Raw genomic sequence first — 16,029 nt, forward strand, 5'->3', positions numbered from 1 at the left:
TGTCCTGCTACAACACTGTTGCTTTTTTACAATAACTATCTTAAAAAGACTTAGAATTACTAACTTGAAATAAGGAGAAACACATCCAGGTCACGTCAGCCAGGACCAGCGTTGAGATGACGTTCAGGCTGTTGCTCTGTAGGTCTTGGGGGTCAAACCTCTGTTTTGTGAACGACACACACCGATGTAAAAATTGCACTGTTAAAGCTTTACAGTTTTCATCTGAAACTCCACTCTTAAAGCACAGACTCACCTTTAAAATCCAGGTTTGGAGGCAGTGGGGCCTTCAGGTTTGAGTCCACCAGCTGCCAAGTTACCACTGAGGTGCTCTGAGTAAGGCACCCTCCACACACACTGCTCCCTGGGCGCTTAAAGCTGCCCACTGTTCACTTTGGTGATGGGTTAAAAGCAGAGGTCACATTTGGTGGTGTGCTGTGTCACAATGACGAGTCGTTCACTTTCCTTTTCCTTAAATGTTTTGGTCACATCTTTGTCTCGTCACCTCCTGATCCAACTCATCTGCTCAGACTTAACCAGCAGATCTGAATTATTTTATTTTCTATACTTCATTTGTCAACTGAGAACATGTTTTGGTCATTTTATTTAATTTTTTTAAAAATATTTTTTGCATGCTTGTATTTTAATTTTTGATATGTAAAGTTTTATTTTTGTATTTCTGGTGCCACACCATTGTCTGGTGTTGGAGTTGAACATAACACATACCAACTGATGATGTGCTGCATCCAAGAATGACTAGTGAACAGGGAGTGATGAGTGTTTGTACCAAATATTGTTGTTTTACTGATGTTGACACAAAGTGTCATAATGTAAACCGTAAACCACAGCATCAGTACACATGCAGCCGTACACCTGACTTTAAACAGCTGTGAAGACTGACGTTATTCATTAGACCTGTTTTAAAAGAAAAAAAAGGTCGGTTTCTGTAGTTGAGCGCCCCCTGTTGTTTGAACAGAGGAATGTTTTAACTGAGATATTGAGATGAGTTATTATTTGGGTTGTGTTGCCAAGTGTTTTTTTTTATTTTTTAAAACCTGCTGCTGAGGCACTATATAATAAATTAAGCATTGTATTTGAAGTTCTCTGTGTAGTGTTTTTTACTAAGACATTATGAAAGTTAATGAAAATCAATAAGTGTTTTATAATGAAGCTGATTTAATTCAGAAGAAGAAAAATATTTACACAGTTCAACACCAGTCTTCACTATTAAAATATAGACATTTTTTACATCTAGTGATTTTTTTAATTTACCACCAGAACAAAGACCATGAAGTACACTCTCAGTACAGGTGGATCTGATTCATTCACATACAATACAGGTTTCTTGGCCTGTCATATTTTTAACGAATACCTAATAAGTCTGTCACTTCCTACCTCATGATGCATTCAACATCCATTAAACTGAAAAGCATTAAGAAACAAGGGCTTCATGCTCCCAGACTACCTGCTGTCATTTTAAATAAAATGATAAAATTGTCTTTAAAGAAAAGGCTTTAAAGCATTAAAAGCTAAAGAACATCTTTAAAAAAAACACATTTGTCCCAAATGTACAACAACTCTAATTTATACATTTTTACCCTTATAAAACATCGTCCATTGTTTCAATTTTTGGATCCTGTGCGTGTGCAGTACCAACACACAAACACTGAGTGTTGTGGGTAAAATTCCATTCGTTTTTTTTTTTCTTTCTCTAGTCTGAGCTGTGTGTGTGATCACAGAAAAATGACCTTCTCTCTGTCTTTTTCCAGAACATCTTTGGGGAAAGGAGGTGGTGCAGGTGGAGGAGCGTCACTGTTGGTTTTCTTTTGGACGCTGAACGACTGAGTGGTTCTCACACTGTGGCTACTTCCTGCTGCTCTGACGGGCTCTGCAGACAGAACAGGACAGTCCAAGTAAAGAAAGGTGATTTTTATTATGACTTCAATCTTTTGACAAAATGAATGAAACAGTCTCAGTCTCGTTCATACTAGTTATTGCTTTTGTACATATTAATGTCCCTAAAACCTCCTGTTTAGTTTTCAAAATATTTGTCCATGTTTGTGGGTTTTCCCTCTGACCCTCGGTACCTGACTGATAGACTTTCTGAGGACTGCCGCTCCTCTTGGCTCTCATGCTGCCGCCCTCCTTCCCCATCACTCTGATCGGCACCACCTGGTTCACATCAATATTCGCTGGATGCAGAAAAGAAATCAAATTTTCCATATAGTTAACAAAGAAAATCAAATTTTGCCTTTTTGTGCCTCTGATGTCTTTTTGGAATCACATGCATCGTTAATATTTAAATATAATAAATCCATTCTGAGATAATAAAACCAAGCCTTCCGTCCTGACCTGCGCTGTGAGTCCTCTGGTGAGAGCCCTTGCTCCTCGCTCCTTTCTCCTTCCCTTTGGACAGCGTGGCCAGCTTGGTTGGGATCTGCTGCTGTACCACGGGAGGTTTGTGCACTTGGTTGGTGGTGCTGATCAGATGGATGGGCAGCTCAGCTTTGAGGGGCAGAGGGTTGATGCTCTCTCTGCGTGGTGGAACCTTTGGAGGAATTTCTGTCGGATCAGTAGGGGTGAAGTATAAGGTGCTGGGCTTCAGGGTGACAGTCTGTTTCCCTCCTCCATTTATGATGCTGCCCCTGAATGATGAGTAAGTGGACGGACTCTGGTACTGGTGAGAAACATGAGATACAACCTTCACGTTCAACACACAGGTACAACTGGTAAATATTCCTCTTACTTTTCTTCATTTATATTTCATTACTTACATGTGAGGGATCATCGTAGTTCGAATGTCCAGGGTTTGAAAGCTGCAGGATCTTTAATTTTAACTTCTCCTGCAACTGTTCCAAACGCTCCTTCTCCTGAGTCAGGCGGTCACGCTCCTTCTCCACGGACTTCGTGGACTCCCTCAGCCTCTCCAGATCTTGTTGGTAACTTCCCCACTGCTGCTCCAGCTCACCCTTCTCGCCGCCCAGTTTATCTTCCCACTTCCTGCAGTCCTCCTCTCTCTGCTGCAGCTGCTCCTCCAGAGCCTCCATCTGTATCCTCTGACGCTCCCTCTCCTTCTCCCAGCGCTGCTGCTCCTCTCTGTGCTGGGCCTGCAGTTTGTGCAAATTGGCCAGTTGTTCCTTCTGCTTCTCCAAGTTGCGCTGCTTCTCCTGTTCAAGGAGCATGTTGCTGTAATGGCGTCTGGGCTGCTGACAGTTGGACTGAAAAGCGCGCTGCAGCTCAATCTGACTGTCCTGCTGGACGATGATCGCCTGCACAACAAAAGAACAAAAATACTCAAACTTATCAGTGCTTCAAATCTTGGTAGAAGACATTTTTGCTTAAACAGTCATCACTATGTCAGTGATATGGTTAGAGTAAAATACATTAATGACATTAGGAATTAGAAGTTAAGTAAGGGAAATATTCTAAAAAAAAAAAAAAAACATGGTAAAAGACTAGATTATTTGTTTCCAAAAAGCTGGCCGTTTACCTGTAAGCTGTGGAGCATCTGTGACAACTTTATGACACTGTCGAAAACCTAAAAATTAAAACGAGTATTTGTGGTTAATAATGTTTCTACAGACGACAGGGTTAAAGAGAAAACGTCTGTTGTGTCACCTCTGCCTCAGAAACATGACTGGAAGCCAAACTGCAGCTCGGCTCTGACAGCGTGTCATCGTCAGCCTGAAGGAACACAGTCAAGGTAGCGTTAACCCTTGAGGAAGGAAAGTGAGATTGTTTCACAGCTGTTTTATACTTACAGACTGTTCCAAGCCTTCACAGTAGTACGACTCCTGAGCTGACCTGTCCTCGCTGCTGCCACCCTCCTCGTCTCCACCTGAGGGGATTCATTCGTGCACATCAGTACCTGTTTACACTGTATACTGGTCTGAATACGACCTCATTCTACTGCCAGATTTACCACCAAAGTCATGCACACGACCAGTAAATATAAAGATTTGTACAAAATTAAACATAAAAAATACTGACCTTTGTTGGAGTCCTTGTCGTCCTCTTCCAGGTCCACACTCTGCCTGTGCAGCCCACCCTGCAGCTCACTCTCATCCACTGTGAGGTTGGGGATTTTGATTCTTGAGAAGAGGAGGTTTTGCAGGTTTTCAACTGTACATAAAATAAAAATGATACAAAAAGTCCCTTTTCTTTCCAAATCAAATTTTCACATTTTATGTTCAGCAAATCTCAACAAAATCCATTCTGACCCTCATTGATAGCACCCTTCAGCAGTGTCTCCCCCTGCTGGAGGTCAGTAGCCTCTCCTCTGAGCAGCAGTCCTTTGTGTGGCGTTTCCTGTTCTGTCACATTCTCGTAAAGAATGGCAAAGATTTGCTGTTTCTCCGTCAGGTTCTGGATGATATGCCCGTCTCTCTCCTTTAATGCATCTAAAAAACAAAACAAAAAGAAAATCAGCAAATAAAACTATAAACATGCAGCAGTACCTATGACGTTTGGTTGATATTCATGAACTCTGAGCTACTCCCTATGCACATGGGAACAAAAGGAGATGTTCATTATGATATTATTACGATTTTTACCCCCAAGACCTACTTTTGCTGAGGCCACCAATATCAATAACAGGTTTGGTCTTACCTTGACACTGCTGCAGTTTCACCACAAGTTCACGGTGCATCTCCTCATGTGGAAAGCTGAAAAACAACAACATTAATTTAAAAAAAACTACAGTCCTTCATTAAATGACATCATCTGTACTAATAAACAACAACAATAGGAGTTTGTTTTACCTTTCCACAGCTTCTCGTATGAAAGCCATCCAGGTGATGCGTTCATCTCTGGAGCCTGTGTGGATCTCGTACATCTCTGGCAGAGTGGAGCTGCCCACGCTGATGAGGAACATGGCTCTGTCTTCATGGGCCACTTCCCTCACTATCAGGCCTTGGAGTGAAATGACCGATGGTTTGTTGTCCTGCAGGGATCAACAACGAGGTGTCAACACTGTTGTTTAGACAATGACGAGTAAAAACTGGCACAAAAAACTCACCACAGCAGCAAAGACAAACTTCTGATCCTTCTCTTGTAGAAGAAGAAGCATGTCTGTCAACAGCACAGCCTGGATGTCTGTGAAAGAAGATGGAATAAGATCAGTTGAAAAAAAAAATGTTAAAATTAATAAGATTTTTTTTCTGCTTTATTTCATTTTAGATGTTAAAATTAATAAGAGTCATGTTATGTCATGTTTTTTTTCTGCTTTATTTCATTTTAGACAATTAAATAAAATAAATGCTGGTTTTCTGAATATTGGTCAGGAAGTTCTTTAACTGTTAAGACCACAACGCAAATAAAGGTTGTGTATAGAAGCAACCAGTTGCTCCAAACCTTTCTGTTTCCCGGAGGTCTTCCAGGTGACGGTGCCTTCGTGCAGCAGCATCGTATCTCTGTTCATTAAATCCTCTCTGCGGAACAGCTGGCCATGCTTCAGCCTGCCCTGAGATTTCGGGTCCAGTCGGAATATGATTTCTCTCAACCGGACGGCTTTTTCATATTCGTGGACTTGAGCGTCCACCAGCGAGATGGTTTCTTTAATCTGTGCCAAACCCTGAACCAGGGACTTATAATCTTCTGTCTCAGCTGTAAGGAGAAGAATAAGGAACAGTTCCATATCTATGCTTGAACAGGATCATTCTAGACTTCAGGTGTTTGGTCTGACTTTACCTCCAGTGTTCTGTATGATTCTCTCCACCAGGACGGGATACTTGGTGATACGCTGAGTCACAAGGAGGAAACACTCAGGGATTCCCAGCCTCCGCACTAAAGGAAGTTGACCTACTTTCTGTGGACATAAGAAACCTGTTACATCTACTACAACAACAAAAAAAAGACTATTTTTTTTAACTTTTTCTAAATTTCAAGTTATAAGAAAATGGAAACTTACTCTCATAAGAATTTGCAGCTTTTTGTTGCTCTGCATCTGCTCTTTGTAGAAGCTGATGGCTTCGTTGTGTCGGCTGCAGAAAACACTGTAACACTCCATCATCTTTTCCCCCAGAGCGTCTGAAAACTAAAAGTGTAAAAACGTCTTATTACAAAGTCTTTAATTAAAGGTCTTTTCAGGTCCTGGAAATATAAAAGTTAAATCTGTGTCAATGTGTACTGAATGTGTTATCAATAAATACAGTCTAATAGGTTTAATAACCTCAGAATATTTATAATTGTTGGTCAAAACTGTTTGATTAATGAATATAACACATTAGTGTGGGTACATTTGTTTCTTTAAATATTTTACAAATGTTCTTGAACAGTTCTGAAATTTGCTAGAGACAAAATACTAGAAGTTTGTTGCAATATGTGAAAAAATCCCTCCACAAAATTTGAACTTTTATTGTTTATTTTAAAAAAAAATCTATGCCAATAAAATCCCCTGTTTAGTTAGACTTGATAAAACCAAACATCTTTCACAGATGACCGACCTGAGAGAGGAGGATGTCTCCTAACTGTGAGATCTGGTAGCTGTCTGGACCTCCGTCCTCCTGACTCTGGTTGAGTCTCACTTTCAGACAGTTGAGGAAGTGCTGATGGAGGGTGAGCAGGGCTTCCACGCTGGGGAAAAGCCACTCCAGTCTGGCTTCCTCAAAGAGGTGAAACTGTCTCACCTCGTGCATGTAGACGCAGAGGAGGATTTTCAGGGTGCGGACGTGGTGCATCTCTGTCTGCATCAACTCTGGGGACGTCAGAAGACGTTTGGTTTGAGAGCCTGACTGTGGCTGCGTGATAATGACACTTCTTGTCATGATTATAGCATGGAATTAAAAAAAAAAGGATCATGCCAAAAAGTGGAAAAATTAATTATTGGGTTCCAGACCTCAAAGGGGAAAACCAGTAAAGACAGGGTAAAGTCTTCCGGTGCTCTACTATTGTTGGACAATACAAAATGCTGATGTCATTATGTAATGGGTTTAAATCAAAAGAAGTGCAGAGCCTGAGGGAGCATCAATCATCGTCTTAATAAGACACTCTCTGTAATAACACCTATTTAAATATTCCTACTTCGGCTTCGTCGACTGTAGTTAATGTTTACACGTTCACCTCCCGTTCTGGATGACTGACATGAGAAAAATATGTTTTAGCTGCAGTAAGTGAAGGTCTCGTGTCAGTGGGCGACTTTCTTTGTACAGTTTATGGTAACTGTTTGTTCCACTGGACTAAAAAGGAGAACTGTGTGTAGGAAGTTAAAATACACCGATAAAAGATCAGATGTGACACAGTGATTACAGCAGAAAAACACTGGCTCACAGTTCATCTAAAGACTCATCTCAAATATTCTCACTTGAGGTGAACCCTACATGGAATCAGACTGAGAATCATGTCATAAACAAAGCAGTTAGAGTAGTGTCTTCTACACTTGTTCAGTCCAGTGGACAGAAGACGTTATAGTCAGTTTCAGCGTACCATAAATGACGTCCTGTCTTTTTATAGCCTCTTTGTTCAGGGCCTTCAGGTAGCTCTGATCCACAGCCACACTCCAGGACTCTGCCTCCAGGTTATGGGCATCGAACTCCAGCTCCCCTCGCAGACGAGCATAGTGAGGATCTGATGAATACACAGACAAGATCATGAAACACCAGGAAATATTCACTGCATCACACATCAGTGTTTCATCCCTGCTGACAGTGACCTGCTGACCTTCTAGGTTGATGGGCTCAGCCAAGGTGGACGACACGGGCAGAGAGTCCTCCGAGGAAATCTTCGATCTCAGGCCATCTACTTCATCCATCAGTGCTCCACCAGATCTAGATGTTGGTGGAGGGATGAACAGGTTAATTATAATGTGACGTATGCACGTACACACACACCTGTACACACACACACACTGGAGGACTTAGCGCAAAAACAGCCTCAGTGTGAATACCTCCTGAAGTGCTGTACCTCTGTAAATGCTATAAACATTCATCTCTTCATGTTTAAGTACCTTCGACATGTTTTTAAGAACACACATCTGACTTGTTTTCAGTCTGCATCATATGACACTGGACTTGATTCGTATGTCAGTCGTGTGAGTCAGTGGGAGTTGAACAAACAAACATGTAAATACTAACCTGGAACTTATGTCACATGAAGAGGAAGAAGGATGAGGACTGGACTTTTTGGGGGTGACGGTCATGCCTGGTCAGATGAAGGCGGGAGGCTGGCCATTTACTGCCAGGACAGGGACGATTTACACAGCACTGAAGAAAAAACAAAATGAATTTGTGAGAGAGATTAAAGAACAGTGTGTGATTTGCTTCCTTTTAGTCAGGGTTTTTCAACAGTCTAACAGCAACAGAACTGAGGCGCTAGGGAAACTACAGAGAACAACCGCTGCTGTGTAGACACTCACTCATTTTCCTGTCTGATCACATTTGTGGCCAAATCCAATAGAGATCAGAGTGTGTTCCAGTTTCAGCAAAGTGACAAACACTGATCTTCCACACTGTGTTTCTGTGTGCTCATGTTAATCAGCCACTCAGGCTGCTGCTAGTTCAGTCTTCAGCAAATCAGAGAGGAGAACAACAGATCTGGTATAAACACACCTGACAATAAACCGTGTGTGACTGTGATAGAGAGCTGAGTTCTGAGGAGTGGTCCCAACAGCACATACTGTGTGTTCGCATGAGAGATTAGAATTAGTTTTAAGGGAAAAAAAAAAGCCATAGGGTGTTTGAAGTCAGACACACCTAAAGCACACATTACAGTTTGACTACAGGGGTTGTGAGACCAATTCCCACGGTAGCTTTTCTATAAGGCTGTGGCTCAGCTGTTTGAAGCACAATGAGTCCGCAGCACAATAAGACCTGTCGGTCTGGACCACACAATAAAATATCGGGGCAAAAATACAAATATGCAGAAAAGAACTTTTTCAAAGATGAAACGGTCAAAATAAAGAAAATTAGCCTAAGGAGCTAATAAAATAAAAATATAAAAATAATAATAGAATAATAAATGTTAACTTAAATAATAAATGTTAAAGCAGGGCTTTCAAAGGAAGAAAAGAAATATAAAACCTATGACTTTACCATACCTTCGTGTCACATTTCTATCTTTAAAGACTCGTTTCTTAGCTTGATGGTAATTCAGCCACAATGCAGTTGTTTGGGTCACCGTGGCGTGAGCGGCAGCCACACCTTAAAAGATTCTCACTTGCTGGAAAGGTAAAAGCAACAACGGCAGCAGCGTCATGAAATACGGGTAATTTTCTCCAGAGACAAAACAAGACCAGCAAGTCTGCCAAGTATCCTGCAGCTGACTCACACACACTCACACACACACACACACAGACACACAGGTTAAAACACCGCTTTAAGCTCTTGTCATAAAAAGAAGTCGTGGGCTCTAAGAGTTTTGACAGCGGTGAACAAAAACCCTCTGAACCAAAATGAAGCTGCGGCCTGAATCATGATGACAAAAGTCACAGCGTCTGGTGTTCTTCATCCCTGGTTTACAAACACTGAAACATTATCCATCCGTATGAGAAACGTACAAAAGCACAAAGACGAGGTGATGCGAGTGTTGCCAGTTCCTGCTACACCCTGGAGACAGTCTGTCAGAGTGTGACGTCATCACACAGGTATAACTGAACAATTGTTATTTATGAGGGGCAAACTCTCTACCTACCCCGGCAGGTTCAACTTACACTTTCTTCACTGTTGTCGCCCACTGCTGCCCTGACTAGTTACTCATTAACCTAGCGATAGCTGCAGTGTTGTTTATCTTTAGAGCTGTAAACACATGCGAGTGTGTTTCTGTCCAAATGAGGAGCTGAATTCTACAGGTGCAGGTTAGGCCTCCTCCACGTTGGTCATTCCACAGCCTGGCCATATATGCTTAGAATGAAGCTTCGAAGAAACTTAAAGATTGTGTTGACACTAGCAGTTTGTCCACCCAAGGCACAGAACCCTGACCTGTCCATCACAGGGCCACACACAGAGACAAAAACACTCTCACACCCTCACGTTCACACCTGACGAGATGTTAGAGTTAACTATTAAACGAATCCTGTATGTTTTTGGACTGTGGGAGGTTAACTGGACAGTACTAGTACTACACAGAGATAACATTTAAACCCTATACACTATAACGGGTGTCACACGCGGTTAACGCGTCTTAAATACAAGATTAACATTTATTTTAAGACAACCATAATAATAAACCCTGGAGGGCCACATAAAATGAAGAACATCAGGGGTATCAAACTGGAGATCTTCTTAATGTAAGGCAGTGGCAGTAACCACTCTTCCACTGTGTGACCCCATGACTGTTATATACTTTTAATAATGTAATATATTTTTCTTAAATTCAACGTGTGACTTTTTTTCATTGATATCTGTCTTTTTTAAATATATTAGTTAAATATTATTATGATGGATGTGAGGTGGTCTTGTTGCTTGTTATGTTATTTGTACCATTTGCCACCTTGCTTTTTAAAAAAAAAAAAAGATTAAAGTTTGCTTTTAAATAAATACACACAGTGTGCATGGATACCACCAGGATTTACAGGAATTAAAGAAATATAAATCTTACGTTTCAGAACCAATTTTTGCAAAATAAATTCTCTTAATATTCTCTTCATACCTGAAATACAGTATGCAAAACTGTGTCATTTATCTTTATCTTATCCACAGTAATTTCTGCACATTTTTTAGCAACCAATCTAAAAAGCAGCGTAGGAAGGAAAAGGACTGGAAAAGAAAGTCAACAAAATGGTAACCCGGAGTGGGAAGGAATGGGAGTGGAAAAGGAATGGGAACTGGAGAGGAAAAAGAGTAACAGCTGAACATCCCGTGGTTGGAAGGAAAAGACAAGAAAATGAAGAGGAAGTTAAAAAATAAATAAAAATAAAGTAGTGGGAATGGAAGCGACAGGTGCAGGTGCTGTTAGCCTTTAAGCTAACAGCAACTGTGTGAAACTGACAGACGGATACGCTTATGAGTAAACTGACGACACGAATTAACGAGTAACACGTCCTCTCACAAGTAAAACACAAGGAAAAACTTGGACGAACTAAAACTTCTGCCCAGAACATGTCGAGTTTACGAACACAAGGAAAAACTTGGACGAACAAAAACTTCTGCCCAGAACATGTCGAGTTTACGAGGGACCAAGTTACAAAACAGTCACTTTACTGTCGCGATCTCGTGTTTTGTTTTTGTTTTTTCTTTCTTTTTCTGAAATGATGTGTTGTCTTAACGTCCGCCGCATCCACACTTACCTGGCGTTGAAATAAAGACTTGGTGGAACATTAGACTCTTTAAAATATGACTAAAGTCCTGACACAGACGCTTCTTTCACAGACGAGGACACAGGCGGTGGAGCCTCAGGTCGAACAAGTGCAGCAGTGGATGAATTGGAGCAGGGAGGAGGAGGAGGACGAGAAGGAGGAGGAGAAAAATCACCACAAAAAAACAAAAAACAAAACACTTGTAGAGTGCAGTCGGTTGTGCTACCTGTGTCCACTAGACGGCGACAGTCTGCAGTAAATAAAGTAGTAGTACTACTAATAATATTTTGGTGATGTTTTAATAAAAATGTGATATGTGGACATTAATATATTGTAAATGTTTAGACAAATAAAAGCTATTAAGTTTGTTTGTACTGAGCTCTGAAAGTAAATGTTACACAACATGTGTAGCTTTCAGCCATTTTTGTTTTTGTAAAAGTAGCTCTCTGAAAACAAAAAGTTGAAATTATTTTCTTAGACTTCAGGTCAATAGTTCGCTAATTAGTTTTTAAATTATTTATATCTATTATTTTTTAATGAATTTCAAGCTCACATCACATTTTTCATCATATGAGAAAATACATTTCTCCAATTTTTTGCGCCTCCAGTATCGGCTGAACGAACATAACCCCAGTCTCTGCTGTATTTTGTTTTTACACCAGATGAATTTAATCTCTTTATCTAAACGTTAATTCCAATAACAAAGGCTTGTTCTTAGATTCTCGCTGCATCATGATGGGGTAAAAAATGTGGTGTGATATCTGATGTAAACAATAACAGAACCACTGCCAGACGTTCCATGAATGCACATTGCTGCAGTATTTACAGCACTATTTTATTTGATCTGCATATAAGGAGCAAACATCTTAAAATGAAGAAGCCAAAACCGCAACTTCTCTTGCATCCTGTTGTAAAAAAAAAAAAGACCAAGTGCTGTTGGTTGATCATGAGTCCAAGAAGCTCATTAGTAACTTTTTTTGGATTAGAAAAAGAAAATTGCAGACCAACATGTAAAATAATTTTCTATCAACGGAAATACCTCTTGAGTGAACATCTCACCTATGTACAAAAACATCAATAACACTTTACATAGATATATTTTTATATATTTATCTTCTACACCCACTAAAATATACCAAAGAAGCAGCTATTGGTCAATCTGAGGAACTTGTTTGCCAACATGTTTGTGAAAACAACTTAAATATCCTTCAGCTGTAAATGTGAAAACTCAAAGAGAAAAGAAGAGTGGAGAATAAAGATGGAAAACAATAATGAAAAAAAGTCTTGGGTTTTATTTATCCTGCGAGCCATTAGGAATACTGCAGGGTGTGAGGAGTTAAGCCACTTCAACCAGCTTCTCCAGTGGATAATAGTTTGTTCAACAGTGGACTGTCTTTGAGCGTCCAACACAACAAGTCTTTCATTTTTCAGTTTGTCATCCACTCGTGTAAAAAGGTTCACGTAATGTTCCAAAAAACATGGATGTAGGCAACGGACAAAAATAGAAGGACACTTTTTTTTCCCAAGAGCTAGAAACCTGGGGTTGAACCCTCGAGTTTGAATAAGAAAGGAAGGAGGAGGAGGTCACAGTCTGGACTTGGAGGAAGGACTAGTAGGGTTAGCAGCCTTCTTGTTTGTCAAGAGTTTGTTTCACAGTTGAATCCAAAATTCTCCCATTCCATCCTCTGGCACAAACTTGGCAACGTACATACATACACATATATGTATATATAAATATTTATACATACATATATACATACACATATACATACATATATATAGTCTTTACAAACACAGGAAATACGTGGGCGATTCATCTCAAAATACAAAAGCTTTCGTCCGTGTGTGGACTAACTGTAGTGTGGGTTAGTGGCATCTGTGGAGAAAAAATAAAATCCTGAGATATGAGCTGTGCGGTTGTTGGAGAGAGTGTCGTAAAATTGCGAGCTATACAAAATGACAAACTAAAGGACAAAAAAATATATTTTTAATCTATAGCACTGATGTGTTTGGCGTGGGATGTGTGATAGTGTGTTAGGAGGGGCTGGAGCGTGGGAGGCCCAGTATTCGTCCGTTGGTCTTTCCCCCGTTCATGTGTGTGAAGGGGATGTGGTGCTCCTCGTAGCTCCCCCGCAGGCCCATGGAGGAGGCCTCGTCCCTGTCCAAACACTGCTCCCTCTGGGAGTAGGACGACGGGTCCAGCGGGATGCTCTCCATATTCTCCATGTCCAGGTCGAAGTCTTCGCTCTCGGGCGGCTTGTTCTCCTCGCTGTAGAAGAAGGACACCTCCTGGAAGGAAGGATGCAGGTCCTCGCGCAGCATTTCGATTATCTCCTGGAAGGTGGGCCGCATCTTGGGGTTGTACTGCCAACACATCTGCATCAGGTTGTGTCTGGCGGAAAAATACAAGAAGCTCGTTAGGTTTTATATCATTGGCTGTTTAAGCCAGGAGAAAGAAACAAGTGAAAGAAATCTATGAAAAATCACACAAAGGTTCAAAAATTGCCAAAGTGAAAAATAGCTGAAATAATACATAATAAATACAAATAAATAAGAAATAAAAAAGTAGATATACAATCATTAATACTCAGACAAAATACAGCAAAATCATCCAAAGGGTAACAGGAAAAATAATATCGTGGCTATAACAGATGTATTTCTGCAAACTTGCTGCAAAGTTATCTTTAACCAACACTGTCCTCTATCGTTTACTTTCTGCACCTACACCTGCTTCAAAAACTCTCCAATGTAAATTCCTGGTTTAAAATTTTATTTTATTTTTTTAAATCTGGCGATGCTTCTGAACTTACAGACGGTCAGCGCAGTTGTCCGGTCGGTCCAGGTAGTTTCCGTCCATGACAAACTTCAGGACCTGCTCATTGGACAGGCCCTGGTACGGCTGCTCGGCCAATGTGCTGATCTCCCACAGAACGACCCCGAATGACCTGACAAACAAACAGGGAGAAAAACAAGGGCACAGCGCGAATAAGGTTAGGCTAATTAACACCTGACACCTGACGAGATCAGACTGTAAACACAGGGAGCAGTGAGGCCCAGGGGCAGCTGCAGTGCTGGTAAACAATCCACCATGAACCTTGTACGTCTCAGTCCCACAGTTCAACACTGACGACACGTCTGCAGTCTGTTGTTCTGGTCTGACTGACGATCACAGAGCAGCGTATGGACCTTGGTTCTATACATTTACAAAGACTTTTACTGAATGTGTCAAATGTATAACAGCAGTGAAGTGAGTGTTAGGACAAACTCTACAGCGGCAGAATAAGAAATAAATAAATAAAAACAAAAATATATTAAATTAAAAATATAGGAAAAAAATAAGACATGTCTGTTGCAACATTTAACTGTAACAACGGAGCAACATAAAGTACACTAGTATCTGAAGAATATTAATATTAGTATTTAATGATATAATAATATTAGCTGCAAAAATATAGTATAAACTGCAGAAATATGTCAAAAAGCAATATAGTATTATATTATAAGAACTGTACTAGCTGTACTGGCAGTATAGCTAGTAATATTATTATGATATGAATACTGTAGTATAACCTTGAATACCAATACATTATCAACATATTAAGAGCAGTAATAGTCCAGTAGTGCTGTATGATCAGTGTTACGGCTGTTTTGATCAGACCAGTTTAATCTGATGGAACATTTCATTTCACAGACGGCCACTGACCAGCAGTCTGAATGTGCGGTGAAGACCCCGTCCTTCAGAGACTCGGGGGCCATCCACCTGACAGGAAGCAGGCCCTTCCCTCCTTTACGGTAGTAGTCGGTCTCATAGATGTCTCTTGTCATCCCGAAGTCTGCAAGAAAAACACAAAGGATACGTTTAAAGAACGTCGTAACGTCTGTCCTAAAAGCTTCGACTCAACCGACAGCGTACACTCACAGTGGGAGAAACTCCAACTCCAGGAACCAGAGAAAATGAACAACATTTTTCATCAATTAAATTTTGACACCCAAGAACCAGAGAAAATGAACATTTTTCATCAATTAAATTTTGACAGAAATCATGAATTAATTTCCCACCTCCAACATGATGAATGATATGTTAGAAAACTATAGATCGTTGATGAATTAGTTTATGGATGTGGCTTGGCGAGCCTGGAGCCGGATCGGTTTTAACGACCGTTACAGCGACTCAGTCACGTTGAGCCGTAACTGCTGCTAACACATGACATCCAAATCGGTCTGTGTCTGTTGTCTTTTAAAACCCACAGACAGCTTGATCTTGGATTTTGCACAGATGACCCACAGATGTGTGATCCACTCAGTGTCAGGTCAATTACACGCTCGGCTCTGCTCCGTGGACCAGCCGACAGGAGACAGGTTTGAACCACAGGCCGTCTGGATGGTTTCCAGGCTACGTCCACTGACTCACCCCGACTCCTTGGATACATTACGGCAGCTTCACTTGGACATAAATCCACCTTATTATTCAATCATGTGTTGTTATTATGAAAGCATTCTGACATAACTGAAACACACGTGTGTGTGTGTGTGTGTGTGTTCTCCTGGAGACACAGTCTGTATCTATAAAATCTTCGCCTCATCCTTTTTACAACTGCTCCTCCATGGTAGAAAACTTTACATCCATTCTGCGGTCACGGCAGCACAAGCAGCAGCAGCAGTGTGTTTGGTCGGCTGCCAGTACCACAGTCTAAGTGTTAACATGACCACTGGAGGGCTCCAAGTCTTCATTTACCAGACTGTGGCTTTAACCAAATCAACCAGAGTCTCTGGTTGAGCCCAGTAAAAAACAACAACAACCACGT

At 40.8% G+C, this 16,029-nt stretch overlaps 2 protein-coding genes across 2 annotated transcripts in view; both read right to left on the reverse strand.

The window, feature by feature from the left end:
- Positions 1 to 597: 597 nt before the first annotated feature.
- On the reverse strand, positions 598 to 11,383 carry arhgef18a (rho/rac guanine nucleotide exchange factor (GEF) 18a). Its single transcript, XM_008334549.3, has 20 exons — positions 11,216 to 11,383; positions 8,067 to 8,195; positions 7,654 to 7,760; positions 7,420 to 7,560; positions 6,441 to 6,691; positions 5,906 to 6,031; positions 5,686 to 5,803; positions 5,350 to 5,601; positions 5,015 to 5,091; positions 4,758 to 4,939; positions 4,606 to 4,661; positions 4,218 to 4,397; positions 3,988 to 4,119; positions 3,759 to 3,835; positions 3,616 to 3,681; positions 3,488 to 3,535; positions 2,772 to 3,266; positions 2,350 to 2,674; positions 2,085 to 2,189; positions 598 to 1,885 (listed from the first exon to the last, which is right to left on the reverse strand). Exons 2-20 carry the CDS (start codon positions 8,129 to 8,131, stop codon positions 1,731 to 1,733), a joined length of 2,958 nt encoding a protein of 985 aa, XP_008332771.1. The 5' UTR covers positions 8,132 to 8,195; positions 11,216 to 11,383; the 3' UTR covers positions 598 to 1,730.
- A 636-nt stretch (positions 11,384 to 12,019) lies between these two features.
- Positions 12,020 to 16,029, reverse strand: part of insra (insulin receptor a) — a 40,434-nt gene continuing 36,424 nt past the window's right edge. The window contains exons 19-21 of the mRNA XM_008334552.3: positions 14,928 to 15,057; positions 14,035 to 14,169; positions 12,020 to 13,616 (exon numbers count right to left, since the gene is read on the reverse strand). Of these exons, the coding sequence (XP_008332774.1) occupies positions 13,259 to 13,616; positions 14,035 to 14,169; positions 14,928 to 15,057 (623 nt within the window). The 3' untranslated portion in view covers positions 12,020 to 13,258. The remainder of the gene's footprint in view (positions 13,617 to 14,034; positions 14,170 to 14,927; positions 15,058 to 16,029) is intronic.

This window comes from Cynoglossus semilaevis, chromosome 20 (assembly GCF_000523025.1).
Source record: "Cynoglossus semilaevis isolate Cse_v1.0 chromosome 20, Cse_v1.0, whole genome shotgun sequence".
NCBI lineage: Eukaryota > Metazoa > Chordata > Actinopteri > Pleuronectiformes > Cynoglossidae > Cynoglossus > Cynoglossus semilaevis.